The 18061-nt window shown below is 58.7% G+C and overlaps 1 protein-coding gene across 6 annotated transcripts in view; it reads left to right on the top strand.

Annotated features, from left to right (window-relative positions):
* PHACTR3 (phosphatase and actin regulator 3) overlaps window positions 1–18061 on the top strand; it is a 229521-nt gene that overhangs the window by 130651 nt on the left and 80809 nt on the right. For 5 of the 6 annotated variants that reach the window (XM_059036857.2, XM_067012632.1, XM_067012630.1 and 2 more), the window contains exons 2-4: window positions 4495–4656; window positions 8721–8798; window positions 16013–16195. In XM_059036857.2, the coding sequence (XP_058892840.1) occupies window positions 4495–4656; window positions 8721–8798; window positions 16013–16195 (423 nt within the window). The remainder of the gene's footprint in view (window positions 1–4494; window positions 4657–8720; window positions 8799–16012; window positions 16196–18061) is intronic. The other variant, XM_067012631.1, reaches the window with a different exon arrangement.

Here is an 18061-nt window from a genome sequence, read left to right as displayed (position 1 = left end):
GGGGACAAGGGCCCTGACTGCCGTTAACCTCAGAGGGCACCGGGAGAGGGCTGGAGTTGTGGAAGGGACCAGAGATGGGAGGGGCTGGAGCAGGCACCCTTAGCCCCAGGGCGGGGCGCCCGGCCCATCGGTCGTGTGGGAGCCTGGGTGGCCTCCTGCCTGCCCTGCAGCTGCATGTCGTACTTTCCCAGCAGATATGGGGAAACACTTTTCATTAATTAACTGCCAATGCTTCACAGGTGGCAGAGGTGCCCCTGGAACTTAGCACTGCTTGCTATTCAGAGGCTGCAGGGGTCTGCTGATGTGGTGAATCTGGGAATCCTCCCTGATGTGGGAAGGAGGTTCCCGGGCAACTCCAGGGACACAGCGAATTCACGGGCCGGGGGTAGAGGGTGGTGGCGGTCCCCCCAGCCTCCCTTCTCTCTGTGTGACACGCACGTACAGGTGCACGCACGCCCTACCATATAGGCACACGCGTGCACATATGCACACACCCTCTCTGCTAGACACACGCCTGCCCACATTCACTCCCACCCTCCAGTGTGAGTGGGCCACACGGTGCCCAGGAGGGCCCGCCGCCCCTCTGCTGACCGGGACCCCCATGCACACCGTCGGTGACCCATTCATGCCCTTGGGTGGCTTGTAAGTGATCCCTTCACCGGACGGGGCATCTCTTCTGAAATTGCTGGCCTTGGGTTATGAGTGACAGCCCTCAGGAGCCCTCCCCTCCCCGGCCCTGGGCCTGCACCGCCTGGGGCCAGGCGTGGGAGAGGGTGCTAGAGGTGCAGGCTTCAGACCTCTGGAGCCTGTCCCCCGCTTGGCTCCCCCAGTGACAGCAGGCCCCCCGGGGAGTCGTTCAGACTAAGGTGTCTTCCTGGTCACGTACATTGGATATTTGGTAAGTGAACAAATCAGGTCGTTTGGGCTGAAGAGACCCAGTCGCTCCTGCTGAATTTTGAATCAGGTTCAAGCCTCTGCGTGCCTCCCCAGCTGCATCCGTGGCCCTCATACCCTGCGTTCTTCCTCCAGGCCCTCGACCTCGCTCTTGCTCTGCCTGGGACCCTCTTCCCTGCCCCCTCTGCCATCGACATCGCTGGCTCCCTTTCAGCCAGGCTTCTGCCCCAGTAACCCCGCTCAGAGCAGCCTTTCATAACCCTCCGCTGCCAGTAGCCCCCGCGGCTCCCTCCTGCGGCTCCCCGAGCAGGTGCGGGGTTCTGTCCACCCGTCCTCACGTCTGGAAGGATCTCCTTCACCACATGGTTCCTACCTTATGTGTTCTGGGCACCAGGGATTCAGCTGCAAACCAACCGTCAAAGGCAGACCTTGCTCTCAAATTAGGGGGTTGGCCGTGAGCGAAAGGCAAACAAATAATTGTGCATCTGCGCGCGCGCGTCTCTGTGCGCGTCTCTGTGTGCGCGCGCGCGTCTGCGTGTGCGCGCGCATCTGCGTGTGTGCGCGCAGGCATGTACACACACGCCAGGTGATAAATGCGATGGAGCAAGCTAAGGAGAGGAGGGGGCAGCAGGGAACTGACTACGGGGCGAGCAGGCTTGGTTTTTTAATATCCCCCCTCCCACTGTCCATCTCCTGCTGGTCTCTAGAAGCCCCACGAAGGCAGGGGTTCTTTCTGTTCACCTCTGTACATTCTCCTCCTGGTGCAATTCTGGCACATGGCTGGTGTCAGTAAGTTTTTGTTGAGTAAATGAATGAGTGAGTGAACGGATGAGTGAATGAATTCTCAAGGGGAGAGTGGTGTGCATCTCTGTTCAGTGGTCAGCATGCCCTGCCTGTGCCCCAGGCTGTGCGGCGAGGACCCAAGTGTGTCAGAAGTGAGGTGGGAACCACAGTACCCGCTCCAGCCACTGTGGGAGGCAGCAGGGAGGCAATGTATTAAAATAGTGATGGTGGAGGGAGGGGGGGAAGGGGTGATGAGGAGGGGGCCACAATGTCCCTTCTGCCCCCCCTCCCATCGGTTCAAGCAAGCCACATGGTGAGCCCCCAGGCAAGGACTTGGGAAGTCCCCTGTCCCCCCTCTTCCCCCAGCAAAGCTGAAAATGCAGGGAGGGAGGAGGACAGTGGTGTCAACCCTTCAGCCCCAGGTAGTGAGTGACAGAGCCAGCGTGCGAGCCCGGATCCCTGCTTCTGGCACCTGCACCCTAACAGTTACGACATTCTGGTTTCCGTAACATGCCGTAGATGCTAATGCACGATGATGCTGCTGATGAAATGGAACAGGGGGCTAGTGGGCAGGGGTGAGGTGGGCGGGGCTGAGGAGCAGATTTCGGAGAACTTTACAACCTCGGCAATTTTGTCCTCAATGAGAAGGCAGTCCACAGGGAGTAAGCAGGAAGGCGATATGATCAGACTTACATTTATAGGGGTGCACGGGGACATCCGTTAGAAGGCTTGTGTGAGCATCTGGGGTAGAGATGCTGGTGGCCTGGACTAAAGTCACAGTGATACAGGTGGCAGATGGAGTGAGGTTCGGGGTCGGATTTGTAGTTTATTCTGGGTGCTGCTCCTTTTTGCTTTGGCTGCCAGGAAGCTCAGAGCCACACGTGGTGTCTCTGACCCCTGATGCCGTGGCTCTGTCCAGACTCCCCTTCTGGATTTCCTCGGACACTCATTTGTCTTGTTGGGCTTGTGTCTCTGATAACGGCCGCCCATCCTCTGTGGAGCGAGATGAGATATAAGTAAAGCGATGACAATTCTTCCTCATCCACGCACGCATCTCTGGGGATCTTTGTCTTTATCTTCAAACCAGCCTGGAAGCTTGGGGAGACCAGGCCATTTCTTTCTCCTTTGTGCCCAAAATGGCTGCAGGATAGTCAGCTTTTCTGGGGCCACGTGGCACTGGCCGTTCCACTCCCATCTGGCATCCGTGGGAGGAGGAAGGAAAGGAGAGGATAATAGCATGGAATAAACTGCCTCTTGAGGAGAGAAGGACCATCTGTATCCTGCATGCACGCCTGGAGTGTGGCGCTGGGGGTCGTGACCGGTCCTTAGACTGCCCTGGCTCACTTACTACCCCACCCGAACTTCCTGGGCCCCTACTAGGTGCCGGGCACTGGGGTTATAGCGGAACACAAGGTGGAGAATGTCATTGCCTTAGGAGCCTGGCTGGTCTGCTAAGTCTGCAGGGAGAAGTCCTCAAACGAGACCCCTGGGCTGTCTGTCCACACGAAGTTTCTTTGTGGACCCGCTGCGGACCCAGCCTCTGGTGTACACTTAACACTCAATTAAATAACAGCTGGAGACAGGGACTTCCCTGGCGGTCCAGTGGTTAAGACTCTGCACTTCCACTGCAGGGGTTGTGGGTTCGATCCCTCGTTGGGGAGCTAAGATCCTGCGTGCTGCACGGAAAAAAAAAACAGCTGGAGAGAGTAGTTGGCTGGGACGGTCTTGGTTTATGTCTCCTGTTGTGTTCCATCCACGTGGGTCCTGCTTTGGGTGATAAAGTTATATCGTCGTCCTAGAAGCAGCTTAGAGATACGAGAGGGGCCCCTGGAGTCAGGCTGCCCGAGGCCAGCATCCCCTCGCTCTGACAGCTAACAGAACGGCTTGTGGCTCCGAGCCTCAGTGTACCCATTTGTAAAATGGATATAATGACAGATTTATATAATAGATTTATTTATATTAACAGATTTATATTTATATAAACTTATATTTATATTAACAGATTTACTATGGGGGTAAAATACGATATAGCACTCGGCCCAGAACAAGTAGTGACTAACTTTTTGCTGCATGGTAATTATTGTATTACTTATACAATATAAATTGTTATGAAAATTTCTACTGAAAGTCACCCGTGCTGGCACGGCCTGTTAATCGGAGTGGATAGACAGTTTCAAAACATAGATAATATTACTTCACATGGATTGTAACATGCTATCAATAAACTGTGTATTATGTGCGTTTACCTGTGTTTCCAGACATCACGGCCACTGTATGGTCACGCAGAAGTTTCCTCTCAACCCTAGGTATCAGGGATGATAAACGTTATTTTCCAGATGTGGAAACTGAGGCTCGGAGGGGCTGAGTGGCTTGGGCTGCTGACGGGCACAGCCCTCTGGAAGTCAAGCCTCAGGGCTTGTTCTGGAGGCTGCTGGTCCCTGGGACGCCCGTCCCATGGGCCGTTGGGCTGGGTCTTCGGATGGCCGGCCCCTCCCGGTGCTGGAGGCCCCCCCCAGCCTGGTCCTCGCTCACTCCAGCCCTGCTCTTCCTGCATCTTTGGGTCTCTCTGGGGCTTCTTGGCTCTGCATACGCTCTGCCCCTTCTCACAGGCAGCGTGGGGTGAATTAACCCAACTGGACTTGATGGAACAAGCCCCAGAGAGTGTCCATCGCGTGACCCACCCTCTTGAGCCCCAGGCTTTGGAGGCTCGCCGGTGGCTCCGGGGAGAAGGGGAGCCACCTCGGGCCCCCCAGGCCGTCGCGTGGGCTTGGTCAACACTGACCCCCCCCCCCCCCCCGCTGGGTTTTCGCCTTCCAGATGAGATGGACCACACCCCCGCAGTGCGCTCCGAGTATCTGCTCTCAGGGATCCGAACTCCCCCCGTGAGGAGAAACAGCAGACTGGCCACCCTGGGAAGAATCTTCAAACCCTGGAAATGGAGGAAAAAGAAAACTGAGAAGTTGAAGCAGACGACGTCCGGTGAGCACCAGGGGGAGGGGCCTGGCGCCGCCGTGCCCGCGCTTTCTGTTGCTGGTGTCGGGAGGGGCGGGCCGTGCTCTGTGACCTCTGAGGGCCAGGAGCTGTGCCACCTGCTGCGGGTCCCCTCTCTCCACCGGCCCTTCCAGGTCGCGGCGGGGGCGGGGGCGGGGAGGCAGCCCCAGGTCCCGCCCGGCCCCTGAGGGGCGCACGCGTCACCCTCGACCTAGTTAGAAATGCAGACTCGAGGTCATTGCAAGGCCACGCTGGAGCGGAGACCTGGCTTGTCACCGTCTCTCCTTCCTGACCACCCCGGAGTGGGGAGCCCCCAGCCCTCCTGCACCCGGACCCTCACTTTGACAACCCCGGGGCCTGGGTCCCACCGCCCCCAGGAGCCCCCGGGGACTCACTCAGAGGGTCGGGGCCTCAGTTTGGCCTCGACACCGACGCTCACCGGCTCCTAAGCTCCTCCTGAAGAGGCTTCTCCGACCTGGACAGCCCCGCCCGGATGCCCTCCCACTCAAGGACCCCAGGGCCCCCCTCACTCGCCTTCAGCTCTGTGGGAAGCTGGGTTACAAGAGGCTGGACCGCTGCGCCCGCCCCCTCGAACTCCAGGCCGGGAGCTCTGGCCATGAGGCTGACCCAGGGGATGCATGTGGGGACGACGACACAACCGGCCATGAGAGGAAAAGCCACGCAGCCCGTTTCTAACAACGAAATGCTCAGAAGCCCCCGTATCACAGCGCTCCGGCCCATCTCCGGGACGGGAGACAGGACCAGATGGGCAGCCGCTCCCAGGGCCAGGCAGCAGCGGCTTGTGGGCTTGGGGTCGGAGCCCTGGCAGCCGGGCTCGGGTCTGGTTCCTGGGCGACAGGGTGCCCTCGGTGAAGCGGAGGTCGGTGCCCTGAGGAGCAGGCCCCAGGGGAGACAGCGTCTCGGCCCCCGCAGGCCTGTTAGCTGCTGCTGGAAACGGTTCGCGAGGGAGCTGCTCGTGTGGAGTTAGTCCTGGGCCTCGGGACCCGCCTGGTAAGCGCCCGTCTTGGGCTGTTGCCTCTGGCGGGTCCCTGTGGTCCCAGCCTTGAAGTGGCGCAGACTCCCGGGCTCAGAGGATGGCAGAGGCCGAGCCGGTGGCGGGGGGGGCAGGGGGGGGCTCCTAACAGCAGCAGGGGGTACTTCCACCCACACTTTGTACGCAATTTACAAACTAACTTTTTTAACTACCCAAGAAGTTGATGGACAGATTCTCCTCATCGAGGATGAAAGCAGAACAAACGTCGATATTCGATGAACCCTGGGTGGCTCCTGCGTGCCAGGCACGAAGTAGACAGGGAGACCCAGACCCTGCCCGCTTAGAGCTTTCCGCCAGCTGGGGGCTCGGGCGACAGACAAGCACGTGTGACAGTCACGAACTTGGTGGGGCTGAGGAGGGGGTGGGGGGCGGGCGCTGCCCTGGGCTGAGCGGCCTGAGAAGACCCAGGTGAGGAGGTGACACTGAGCTGAGACGCAGTCGGCCCCCTGGAGGGAAGCAGGCAGGGCATCGCAGCTTGGGGAAGAGCTGTGCAAACGCGCCAAGCTCGGAAAGCCTCTCCTGGGCGTCAGTGAAAGGCTTAGGGGGCCAGAGCGGGGTGACCTCTGTGACCTTGGGGCGCCCCTGATGCTCTCTGGGCCGTGGGGTTGGAGGGTGAGCCGCGTGATCTCGGGGCCCTGTGCCCCTGGCCCGCTTGGCACCGAGCTGCGGGGAGCAACCTGTGAGTTTTTCAGGATGCTGTGAGGACCCTCTGCCGGGGAACTGAGGGTCTCCAGGTTAAGACCTGCAGCATCTCCGCCTTCGGGCAGGCATCCCCGTTGGGCCCTTTGTCAAGCATTTGGAGTTCTGCAGATAGCACTGCATTTCATTTATTTATTCTAAACCATTCTTTCCCCCCAAAGTGTGGGATGTTATTTATTTCAGCCTATCCAATCCCCGTTTTCACAGGCATCCTCGGTTAGGATGAGATGAAGTCAAAATAAAGATGATTTAGAGAGAGGAAAAAAAAAAAAAAAACCAATGCAGACAGTGGTTTGGGCAGAGTGGAGGCTGGGTGACACCGTGAAGGTGGCTCTCAGAAGCCTGAAGTCCGTGAAGCGGCACCTGAGCCCGTACCTGCCCTGGGAGTGGGGGCGGGTGGCTTGTTCCGTGGGGACAGGTGTCCTGAGTTGCAGACAGCAGCCCCTGGCAGCTGCCTCTTCAGGCCACTGGGAGGACTCACAGGCCAGTGCATCTGAGCAGGATGCCGCCAGTGCTGCCACCCAGCCCTGGTCAGACGGTGGGGTCCCTCCGTTCTGGAGACCTTCACCCCAGTGTCCTGCTCGCCCCTGTGTTTGGACTGGGCGGCAGCCTCTTTGCTGGCACCTCCCAAAGCCGGAGTTCCGTTTCTCAGTTTTATCCACACTGCTGGCACCTGGAAATTGCCTTGGAAATCGGACTCAGGAAATTATGTTCCCTTTGCCCCCAGATGTCTTTTCCCGGGTATGTTTGGGTTTTCCGTATTCATCCCTCAGCATAAACACCCTCAGGGAAGCGGCCGGGTGCCCCAGACACCCTGCCCCCGCGCCCTCTGGCTCTGGTTGATGCCACTCGCCCAGATGTTCATCATCTGTCCCAAAGCTCTGGCTCTCAGGCAGAGTCCATGCCTGTCTCGCTCCCCTGTGCCTGGCACACAGTAGGTGCTCAGTAAATATTTTTTTAATAAATAACTTCATGGTCATTGCCTGTTTGTCACTGGCCACGAGACTTTAAGCTCTGCTACTCGAGCGGCTGTTTCGTTCCCACGTGGGGCAGGGCATTCATACGGGGCCCCTTGTGATCCAGGCTTATAGCCGGTACTTTGTCCGTATCTTTTAAAGAGAGGGTCTGAGGGGTGACATGGGTTCGTGTTTGGAAATTGGATCCTACTGCAGGCAAATCGTTTTCTGGACAGTTAGGGAGAAGGAGGAGCTCATCAAGCAGAGTGAGACCGGCCCCTGGGAGGGGAGAGGCAGGGGCAGGGGTACAGCTGCTGGAGGGTTTGCCCTGGGATGGGGGGCCCGGAAGGGCGGTTCCAAAGGAGGAATTGACGAGGTTCCTTCCTCAAGTTGGGCTCGGTGGAGGGGGATCGGGCCCGGCCGCCTCCTTCCTCCTTCCTGTTCGGCTGGCACGTTCTTCATTTTTTTTTTTTTTTTAAGCTACTATTTCTTTCTTTCTTTCTTTTTTTTTTTTTAAAGGAACATTATTTATTTATTGGCTGCATTGGGTCTTCGTTGTCTGCACGTGGGCTTTCTTTGGTTGCAGCGAGCGGGGGCTACTCTTCATTGCGGTACGCGGTCTTCTCATCGCGGTGGCTTCTCTTGTTGCGGAGCACGGGCTCTAGGTGCGCGGGCTTCAGTAGTTGTGGCACGCGGGCTTCAGTGGTTGTGGCTCGTGGGCTCTAGAGCGCAGGCTCGGTAGTTGTGGCGCACGGGCTCGGCTGCTCCGCGGCGTGTGGGATCTTCCCGGACCAGGGCTCGAACCCGTGTCCCCTGCCTTGGCGGGCGGATTCTTAAGAGAAGTCCCTACTGGCACATTCTTTGAAAGCATGAACCTGAGGCTCATTGGAGGAGCCTCTGGTGGGACAGCTGGGCAGAAGACCGGCCTGTGAACAGACAAAAGGGCGGTCAGGATGTATTTAGCAGGTGAAAACAGAACGGCAGAAAAGCACCCCAGGGTATTTGGGGGACAAGGTCCTGGGCTGGAAAATGAAGGCGCAGCCGGCGGAGGGTGGGAACGGGTGGTGGGAGAGAGGGTGGTACACGGGGCATCGCTTCTCAGATGAGCCACGGAAGCCGCTGCCTTAAACAGTGCGCCCTGTACCTTCCTGCTGCCCTGCTCAGCACAGTGCTCGGGGGGGAGCTCGGGTTCCTGAACCACACCCCCGCCTGGGGGCCCCTAACCCACGGTCGCCTGCTGCCTCTCTGCTGTCTTCCTACACTGGAGGTGGCACCGGCCGGGCTCGGGCGGGGCCCTGTGGCGCTCTGCCCGTGACTCACCTGGATGTCTGTGTTGTGTGCAGCCCTGGAGAAGAAGATGGCCAGCAGGCAAGGTCGGGAGGACCTCATCAAGAAGGGGCTCCTGGAGATGATGGAGCAGGGTAAGTGGGCCACCCCGGGCCGGGCAGGGCTGGGCCCAGGAACGCTGAGCTGGGGGTCTCTCGGGGGTCCAGCAGGCCCACCAGGGTGGAGTGGAAGTCGGAGGAGCCCGGTGTCCAGCTGTGGCTCCTGGACCTGAATGAGGCCTCCGTGGGTCCACTCGGGACCCACGGCTCAGCCCCCGGGCCTCTGAGGACCCATCAGTGAGTCTTAAGAGTCTGCTATTCATGGGCCGTGGAGCTGAGTGCAGCCACCTGCCCTGGGGATGAGGGGTTGCTTCCCGCCCGAGCTGGGTGTGGGTGAAGCTAGTGGCAGTGGCTTTTGTTTATTTCATACTCATAGTTTAATCCTGGATTCGGGTGAGTTATTTGTTCCCCGTGACCACCTAGCGTTACAGCTGCCGTTTATTAAGGATCGATTATATACGCTGGCTGCTCTGCTGGGCGTTCTACTCGCCTTCAACCTTTTGTCCTCACAGCATCCTCGGGCCTGGGTGTGCTGTTATCCCCCGGTCTCCAGGTGAGGAGTGGGAGGGTCTGGGAGGTAGCTGCCCTGCGTCACGCAGCTGGAGGTCCCGGGTGCCGTTCAGACTCTGGTCCAGAAACCTTAATCGCCGCGGTGTCTGCGAAGCCGCCTTTGTTTGCATCTTTGAGAAACACCAGGCTTTATCCCTAGCACAATTAATTTAAGAATTCTTGAGTTCCTCCATCTTCCTCCCTTGGTGATGGCGTGAGGCACAGGACTTGGGTCCTGACGCTAAACTTTCATGCTTTCTAGTTCTCTGACACCCTAAAGCTTGGCAGGGGTGGTGGGGTCTCAGAAAACCTCACTGCTGCCTGCAGGTCTCTCTCGAGCTGGACCAAGCTCTTGCCTCCTGATTGAAAGAAGCTGGCCTCACAGAACCAATTCTGTGAGGCTCACAGGAATAAATGGCAGTGCTGTCTCCCTTTTAGCCTTAAAATATTACTGGTGTCTTTGTAATCTGGTCCGGGTGTCAGGAATTAGAAAGGGAGCCCATGGAGTCCGTGAACCCAGATTTATAACGTGCTGTGCGTCTGGTAGGGTCCTGTGGTCATTCCTCTTCTTTCGATGCAAAGGGAAAAGTACTTTGACGGTGCTGCTGTTTGCAGGGGAAGCATATGTGGGAAATTGCTTAGTGCTAATAATCAAACTTTGCCTGTTAAAAAAAAAGTTGGTATCAAGTCCTGTGACGTTCAGATGTTAAACGCTCCGGTCTGACTCTCAGATTTGGGAGAAGGTCATTGCTGAGATGGAAATCTGGACTGTTTTAATTTGGATGGAACCAAAAAGCTCCAAACTCTGGCATTTTGAATATGTTGCCGACAAAACTTACCTTGACTCTTGGGGCAGGAGGAGGGAAAATGAAAACAATATGAAGGTCTGTTTATCATCTGTTTTTAAAAATGTTATCACTGATGAAGGAAAACGTGGACTTGATTCCCGTCAAAGATAAAGGGATAGGTGAGTCAGTAAAGGGAAAAACTTCCCGGAGAAGTGCGCTTTTTCCTTTCCTAAACTCTGAATCTTTGTACAACGATTTTGTCTGGTGGCCTCAGTACAGAGAGCCAGCAGCTGAGTTGAGGGGCTGAGCTGTGTCTGACGTGCTCCGGGGCCAGCTCTCCTGGCTTCTGTGTTTGGCGGGGAGATCTCACGCCGGCCCACCTGCTGTATTGCTTTAGATTGGGGTCAGTGAGCCTTTTCTGGAGAGAGTCAGACAGTAGATATTTTAGGCTGTGAGGTCCATACTTATACCCCTGCTGTTCATCAGGCAAAAGCAGCCCCAGACGCTACACAAAGTTGTGGGTTTGGCCGGGTGCTGGTAACACTTTATTTAGGGACATTGAAATTTGAATTTCATAGAACTTCTGTGTGCCATCAAGTATTATTTTTCTTTTGATTTTTTTTTTCCCCAGCCATTTAAAGAGGTAAAATCCCTTCGTAGCTCGGGGCTCTGTAGAACAGACCGCGGGCTAGATGTGGCCCCCAGGCTGTAGTTTGCAAACCCCGACTTTAGATCACTCTTTCTCTCTGGCTAAGTGATTGTGGACCAGGAACTGGAGGGGCCTGAAACACGGTCTCTTTGCTCAAGAATTGACAATGCGCTCATTAACCGATGCCACACCATTTTCCTGAGCACCTGCTATGGGGCCAGGGTCTGTGTTAGCTGCTGAGGATACAGGTGAGCAAAATACATTTGTCCCAGAAGTCACAGTCTAGTGGGGAACAAACATTAGATAATCCCACAAATCAATATAAAATCACAGCTGAGCTGAGTATGGTGAAGGAAAGGCACGTAGCACGTGAAGAACGTGAGTTGGGCCCCTGACCTGGTCCGGGGCTGGGGGAGGTGATGGTGGAGTGGGTCTCATAGCAGCAGGAGTCAACAGGCTGCTTCTCAGAACTTGCTGCAATGAGGGTCACCTGGTGAGCTCTTCAATCAGAGGCGTTGGGGGTGGGACCTCGGCGTCCAGAGTTTATAAGCCTCCCCAGCTGCTTCCAACGTTGGTGCTACCAAGGATGAGAAGCAGAGAGCCATGGGGGACAGGGGAGCGTCTTCCAGCCCAGCGGAGCAGCCCGCGCAGGACCCCGTGGGGGAAGGGAGCAGGCGCCCCGAGGAGGAGGAGGAGGAGGAGGAGAGAGAAGGTGGGTGCGCGGGTTAGGGGAGGTGGGAAAGGGGGGCGGGTCTGACAGGGCCTTGCGTCCTCCCTGCCTCTCCCCGCAGCATGGACGGAATGGAGAGAATTCGACTCCCCAGCAGGCGGCTGAGCGACGGGCCCCTCTGGCGCCATGGCACCCCGGCCGCCGCCACAGGGCTGGTGGGCTGAGTCTGCAGTGAGCCTGCGGGGCTGTCGCTGGGGGGTGCGTGTTAGAAGCAGGGCAGCAGGCGTTGCCCCCGGGAAGGGACCTGGGCCTGGGGGAGGGGGCAGGGGTGTGGGCTCACCACCCGCTCATCTCCCTTAAATCTTAACTGTATAACCTCTAAGGGACGCACAGGGGTGAGGGGAGATGTGAGAGTGTTTTGCCAACAGGCTCCTGGGGTGCATACCTCTTGGAGCGAGTGTTTCCGTCCTGCATTTGCTCAGAAAATGCCTTTGCTCGCTGGGGTGAAGTCGAGCTCTAGGTCAGCCTCTGTCGGTCCCCGAATTTGTCCTGGAGGCGGGACAGCCGGGTTCCTGCTGGGGTGATCCGTGGCCCCGGGAGTGGAACCGCCCCCTCCCACTTCAGAGACGGCCCCCGGCTTGGATTCGGGAATCATCCTCATGGCCACCACCTGCGCGCAGCTGGGCTGGCCGGCCTTGTGGCCAGGAGCGCCCCCCTGTGCTGGCTGCCCCCTACCCCGCACTGAGCCTGGACTTCACACCCAGGGGGCACCTGGGGGGCCGAGCGAGCCTCCGACGGTGACCGAGGGGCCCAGAGAGGCCCCCCGCGGGCTGGGGCCACAGACCCTCCCACAGCTGCCTGCAGTCCTTAGCAGCCTCAGGAACTCACACTCGAGCTTCCTCGGCCAGGCCAAAGCCAGGAAGGTCCTCTGCCCCGCACAGGTGTGCACACGTGGGCACGCCCCTGGGTCAGCCGCCCGGAGTCCGCCCACAAGGCGGTCAGGAGCGTAGCAGCGTGAGACGGCCGTGGACGGGCCTGCCGGCGAGAGCCTGCACGTCCCGGAGGGAGGTGCACCTGTGTCCGGGGCATGCGTTGCCCTCCCCGCTCTCCGGGGGGCGGGGCGGGTGTTATTTTGTGATACTGGGAACACGTGCGTTTTATGAACTCCTCTGACCTATCCTTGGTTCCTGAAGGTCTGGGAATCCGCCGGATGGAGGAAGGACCCCACTAGCGTTGTTAGGAGTTGTATGAGATGCGACCGGGTCTGCGTGAGGGACCAGGAGCTGACCTTTTCCTCTCGCGCCGTCTTCCCAGCTTTGACCAGGGACACATCTGTGACAGGCGAGGGCAGGCTGGTGTCGCAGCCCCTGCACCGGGTCCCTGGCCCACGCATGATGAGTGAGGACAGGGGCTGGCCCATTTCTCTGTCCAGACGCCGTGTGTGCCCTGAGTGACTTTACTCCGTCCTCCTGATTGTGTCTGCTTGGCTTTGTCTTAATAGTTTAAGGACTTTCGTTCTCTATCACTGGATATAAGAAGGAGGGGGCTGTTATCGCGGTGCTGTGTTCCGTGACCTGAAAGACACGAGGTCCCTGTCCTCGGGGCAGTTGGCAGTGACGAGTCAAGTCTGTCTGGCTTCTGTGTGGCAGGAGCGCCAGGGGCAGTGCGTGCGTGTGTGTGTGTGCGCGTGTGTGTGTGTGTGTGTGTGCGCGCGTGCGGGGTGCGTGTGTGTGTGTGTGTGTGTGCGAGTGATGCGTGTTTGCCCGTTTGTGCCATGTCCCCTCTCGCCGTGGCTGCTCTGTGTATAACCCAGCCTCCGGCTCCCCTCTGCCGCCCTCGGAAGCGCCTGGCCGGGAGGGAGCGCCCACGGTGTAGTGAGAGGAGCAGGGGACCAGCTGCCCGCAGCTCCCCCGCCCTGCCAGCATTGCTTAGCAACGACCCTGCCGCCCAGGCTATTTTGAGGACTGTGACTTTTCACTGAACATGATTATGAGCCGGAGCTCTGAGTGCAGCCCAGCAAAGTCCTGCAAGCCCGCTAAGCCGTAAACGTAGGTGGAGGAATTCCGGGAATGTGCACCCGGGTGCAGCCTTTGCTGAGCCCAGGTGGAGGGTTGGGGACCTTTGGGCCTTGCAGTTTCAGTGTTCTGACCGTTTCATTGATGATGATGATGATGATGATGGAGATGCCGTTATTATTAACAGGGATCGTCACCAGCAGCAAATGACCCGCCCCTTCTAAGATTCGGTGTCACCATCTGTAAAGGGTGGGTGGTAGCCACACCTAACGGGGCGGGGAGCTGTGACATTCGGGTGAGATGGTGCCAGCAGAGTGCCGTGCTGTGTCTCTAGCTGTGCACAGCCTCAGTCAGTGCTGGCTGTCACCTCTGTCACCAACAGCCAACTAAGCGGGTAGCAGAGACTGTCACAGCTGTGTTTCAAGTATGAGTAAACCAGTCGTGAGAGAGGGTCCAAGAAGCTGTAGTTTTGAGCTGGGTGACATCTAATTGTGTCCACTGGGTGACTTCTCTTGGCTTGTGTCTTGGTCTTTTCCTGGGTGGAGGTTGGTTGGCTGCTGGTCAGATCTGGCCCAAGGTCTGTTTTCGTAAAGCCCCTTGAGCGAAGAATGGTTTTAAACTTAAAGGACTTTCGTAAAAAATAAACAACGAAGATGAACGTGGGGCATGGATATTGTGGCGTGTGGCCCAGAAAGTCTAAAATACAAATACTGGCCATCTGCTTCTTTCTGGGGAAGGGTGGTCGGTCCCTGGTCCAGACCCACCCCCCCAGGCCAGGCGACATGGCTGCATAGATGGCATCTCCTGAGACCCAAGTCTCCAGACTTCTGGCCCTTCTGCCCTCCCCCCGAGGGGGCGTGCAGCCGACGGAAGATGGTGAACAGTGGTTGCAAGCGTGCGTCTCCCGCAGGGTCACGTCACGGGCCTGGCCCGAGTCCTGGGCGTGGGGAGGGCCCTGTTGATACCACGTGGGCCGAGGGGCCCAGGCCGAGTGGCCAGACCATCACCCTTGTCATCCCCCTCCTCCTCCCCTTTGTGAGCAGCAGTGAGGTAATTGCAAGCACACGCATGGTGTTTACTTCGTGCCAGATGCGTTATGGACGTTCACTCACCGAATTCGCACTCTGACTCTGCGAAGCCAGGAGTATTAGCCCCATTTTAGAGAAGAGGAAATTGAGGCCTGGAGACATTTGCTGCCTGGGCACAAGAAACCCCATGTGCCGTGGGGTGGGATGGGTAGAGACGGTGACCTTGTACCTTTTGTCCCACCTGAGCACTTTGGGGAGGGGAAGGGACACCGCTACCTGACAGCAGGGAGGAACCGGCCCTGACTTAAGCAACGGACCCCCGGCTCTGAAATAAATCTCTCCTCCTCGTCTCCCCGCTGCCTCCAAGCAAGGCTGGTGCCCCCACACCGCTGCCTCCCAGCGTGTGGACGTGTGCAGCTCACGCTGACACGCTGCACTGCGGTGGCCTGGATGGACTGGCCACGGGGCCTAGGGTTGAGCCGGGGGCTTTGTGGGTGCTGCACGCGCTGGGATGTGGGCTGTGTCACGGAAGGCTGAGTACGATGGGCTGGCTGAGCCCCCCTGCCTGGACCTGCCGCCCTGTGGTTGTGTGATCTGGACCAGGTATTATGCTCCGGAGTGCCCAGCCCCTCAGCACTAAGATGTCACCCAAGGCGGTCAACCAGTCAAAGGCCAGACCCTCAAAGGCTCCAGCCACTGAGCCCCAGCCAGGTCCTCCTTTCAGCCCTACTAGGAGCCTGGTGTCCTCCGTTCTGGGACGGCCACCTGCCTAGACCAAGGCCTCCCTGATTCCCGCCTCAGCCCTTGGCTGTGCCTCTGTTGGACTGACAATGCCACGTGTGGCCACGCACAGTTTGAGCCACCTGGGGGGTAAGGATTGTCTTGTTAATCTCCGCCTTTCCAGCGTTGGCACAATGCCGGACCCGACAAACGAAGCATTTGTGTGATGGACTGATGGTAGGATGGTGGGGGCTGAGGGGAAAGGTAATGTGTAGCCTCGATAGTAACAACCCAGCGCCTCCGGGCTGGACGGCAGTTAGGGCCTGTCGGCGGCTGTCTGGGTGGCCTTGGCTGGCAGGATGGGGGCGCCTTGGCTCTGCTCCCCCCCCCGCCGTCTCTCATCCCCAGCAGGCTGGCTGGGCCTGTCTTCAGGGTGAGGTCCAGGTACAGGAGGGATGTGCAGGTACTTTGAAAGCCGCTGCTGCATCAAGCCTGCTCACTTCCCATTGGCCAAAGCAGGCCACAAGGCAGAGGCCAAGGGTCGGGGGCACCACAAAGGCGAGGACATGGGTGGGGGGCGTCGTCCGGTCTGCCCCGGGTGTCGGAGTAAGAGCGCACAGGCTGGAAGTGGTGCGGCCAGAGGCCAGCGGGCGTTGTGACGCCCAGTGCCGCCTTAGGAAGGCTCTGGAAAGGGATTCCCGGGCTGTGCAGGAGCGTGCAGGGTACCACACCAGGCCCGGGACAGTGTGTTTCTCAGGAAGCTGCTGCGCGCGTGAACAAAAGCAGGTAGGAAGGGAGTCGGGCTCAGCTGACAGCTGGATTTCCTTGCAGACGCCGAGAGTAAAGCGAGCAGCCCCGACGGAGATCCCCGAGTTGCACAGAGTGAACCTTCCTCTCCCAAGCGGGAGCCGCTGACCTCGGAGGAAGCCCAGCTGGGGAGCCCTTTGGCCACTGGGACGGAACAGGCTTCCCTGGATGAGACGCTGTCCTCGGACACCCCTTCGGATGGTGCAGGTATTGATTGGACGCTGGGGTTGAGCTGCTCCCAGGAGGCCATCCGCCTGGGTGGCGACTGAGGGGTCCCCAGCCCGAGCTGGGCAGCAGCCGTGGTAGAAGACCGTCCTCAGGCGCAGCCGTGCCCCGGGCTCCGAGCCCTGCCCCGCTGCCCCACGCGGTCGAGTTTAAGTGTTGGCCGGAGCACGTTTCTCCAGCATCTTCCCAAGTCTGGCAGAGCTGTGGGTGAAGCTGCTTTCAGCTGCTCACAGGTACCTTACCATCCACCTTCCGGGGTGTGTTTGCTTGTTCCTTCCGAGCTTCTGAGCGGGGAAATTCTCTCCAAAGGAGCCAATGTCTGGGAGCATCTTAGCTACCCCAGGGCAGTAGCGCAGCGTGGAGGAAAGAATGGTCTGTATCGGGTTATTTGCAGGGTGGGAGGAGCTCAGGGCAGCATCTGCCACGTTGAGTGATTCTTGGTGGGAGCCGTGGCGGTGGTTCTCGTGAGTTAAATTGAATAGACCAGGACGGTTGTCGGGTATGGCGAAGGGGACGAGAGAGGGAGGGAGAGGAGGAAAAGCGCCAACCCACCACTGAAACCGTGTGCCGTGAAGTCTCTCCCCCCTGCTCGCTCTGACCTGTTGGCAGTGATTTCATAGAAACCTTCCAGGCAACCTGGCCGTCCAGCAGGAGGCCTGCTCCCTCGTAGAACTGCAGTGTAAACACGCCAGGCCCGGCGTGACGACTGCGGTGTGTCCTGGGTCCCCACGGTGTTGGGCTGAGGAATTCGGGCGTGTGCACGGGCCTCTTTGGCCAGGGCCTCTCTGGCTGGCTCTTTGGTTTCAGAGCCGGGGGTTGAGGGGGGCACCTGTGCTCCGCTGCTGCTTCCCCAGACGACACTCACACCTGCACTTTCCCCTGCTGCCCTGTCGACGGCATTCCTCTGGCCTTGGCGGGCACCTGCCCAGAGTCGTACCCTGCTCTCCCTGGGGATGGCTGTCCCTCTCCAGTTTCACCCCAGCTTGGAGACACGATAGGAGTTTGGGGTCTGAAGGGCTGTGGACCTTGGGACAGTCCTGGCCTCTCCTGCAGAGACCCTTTTGTCACCGCTGTGTCGCCGTGTCCCCCAGCATCCGACTTCAGTCGGGCCAGTGGTTGGCGGGATTCTGATGGCCAGCCGAAGCGTTGCCTTCCGCCTGGAGTCCTAGCAGCCCAGCACTGCCCTTGACCATGGAGCCTCCGTTCTGCGGGCCGCTGCACCCCGCTTCCCACTGGCGCCCCTCCCTGGCAGACTTTCTGCTCCCGTCAGCGCCCCCTCTAACCTCAGGTGCTTTCTGTCCACGCTGTTGATTTGGGCATGGATTCTTGAGACCAGAGTTGGTTTGTTGAGATCACACATTTGTATTCAGGACTCTTCTCCTGGTGAGACGTGCTGTTGGGTCTGGGGTTGTGAAGATGATGTGTCTGCGTCTCTCCTCCCAGGTGGATGGGAGCAGGTGAGCAAGCCTGGTGAGCCCTGGCGCTGAGTCCCTGCGGTGGGTGCTCGAGACTGGGGCAGCCCAGCTGGGGTAGAGGAACGAGTAGAAGTTGTCCGGCCAGAGAGCGAGGGAGAGAGCGTCCTGGTGGGAAGACGGACACTTGCAAGGACTGAGACCACGGTCAGCTGCTTTCTCCGTAAAGGGCCGGCTGTAAATCTCATTGGCTTTGTGGCTAGGAAGGTCTCACCTCTGCCAGGTGAGGACGTGCAAAGGAAAAGGAATGGCTGGGTGCCGGCAAGCTTTACTTGCAGACGACCCCCGGGCTGGATTTTGGTTGCTGTGGCTGGCCTGGGAGTAGGGAAGACCGTGGGACTTTGGCAGAGCTGTAGGTAGATGTGGTCAGAGCCGG

Source organism: Kogia breviceps, chromosome 14 (genome assembly GCF_026419965.1).
Source record: "Kogia breviceps isolate mKogBre1 chromosome 14, mKogBre1 haplotype 1, whole genome shotgun sequence".
NCBI classification, from domain to species: Eukaryota; Metazoa; Chordata; class Mammalia; order Artiodactyla; family Physeteridae; genus Kogia; species Kogia breviceps.
The sequence above is the reverse complement of the archived record's forward strand: the minus strand, read 5'-3'. Positions and strand labels throughout refer to the sequence as shown.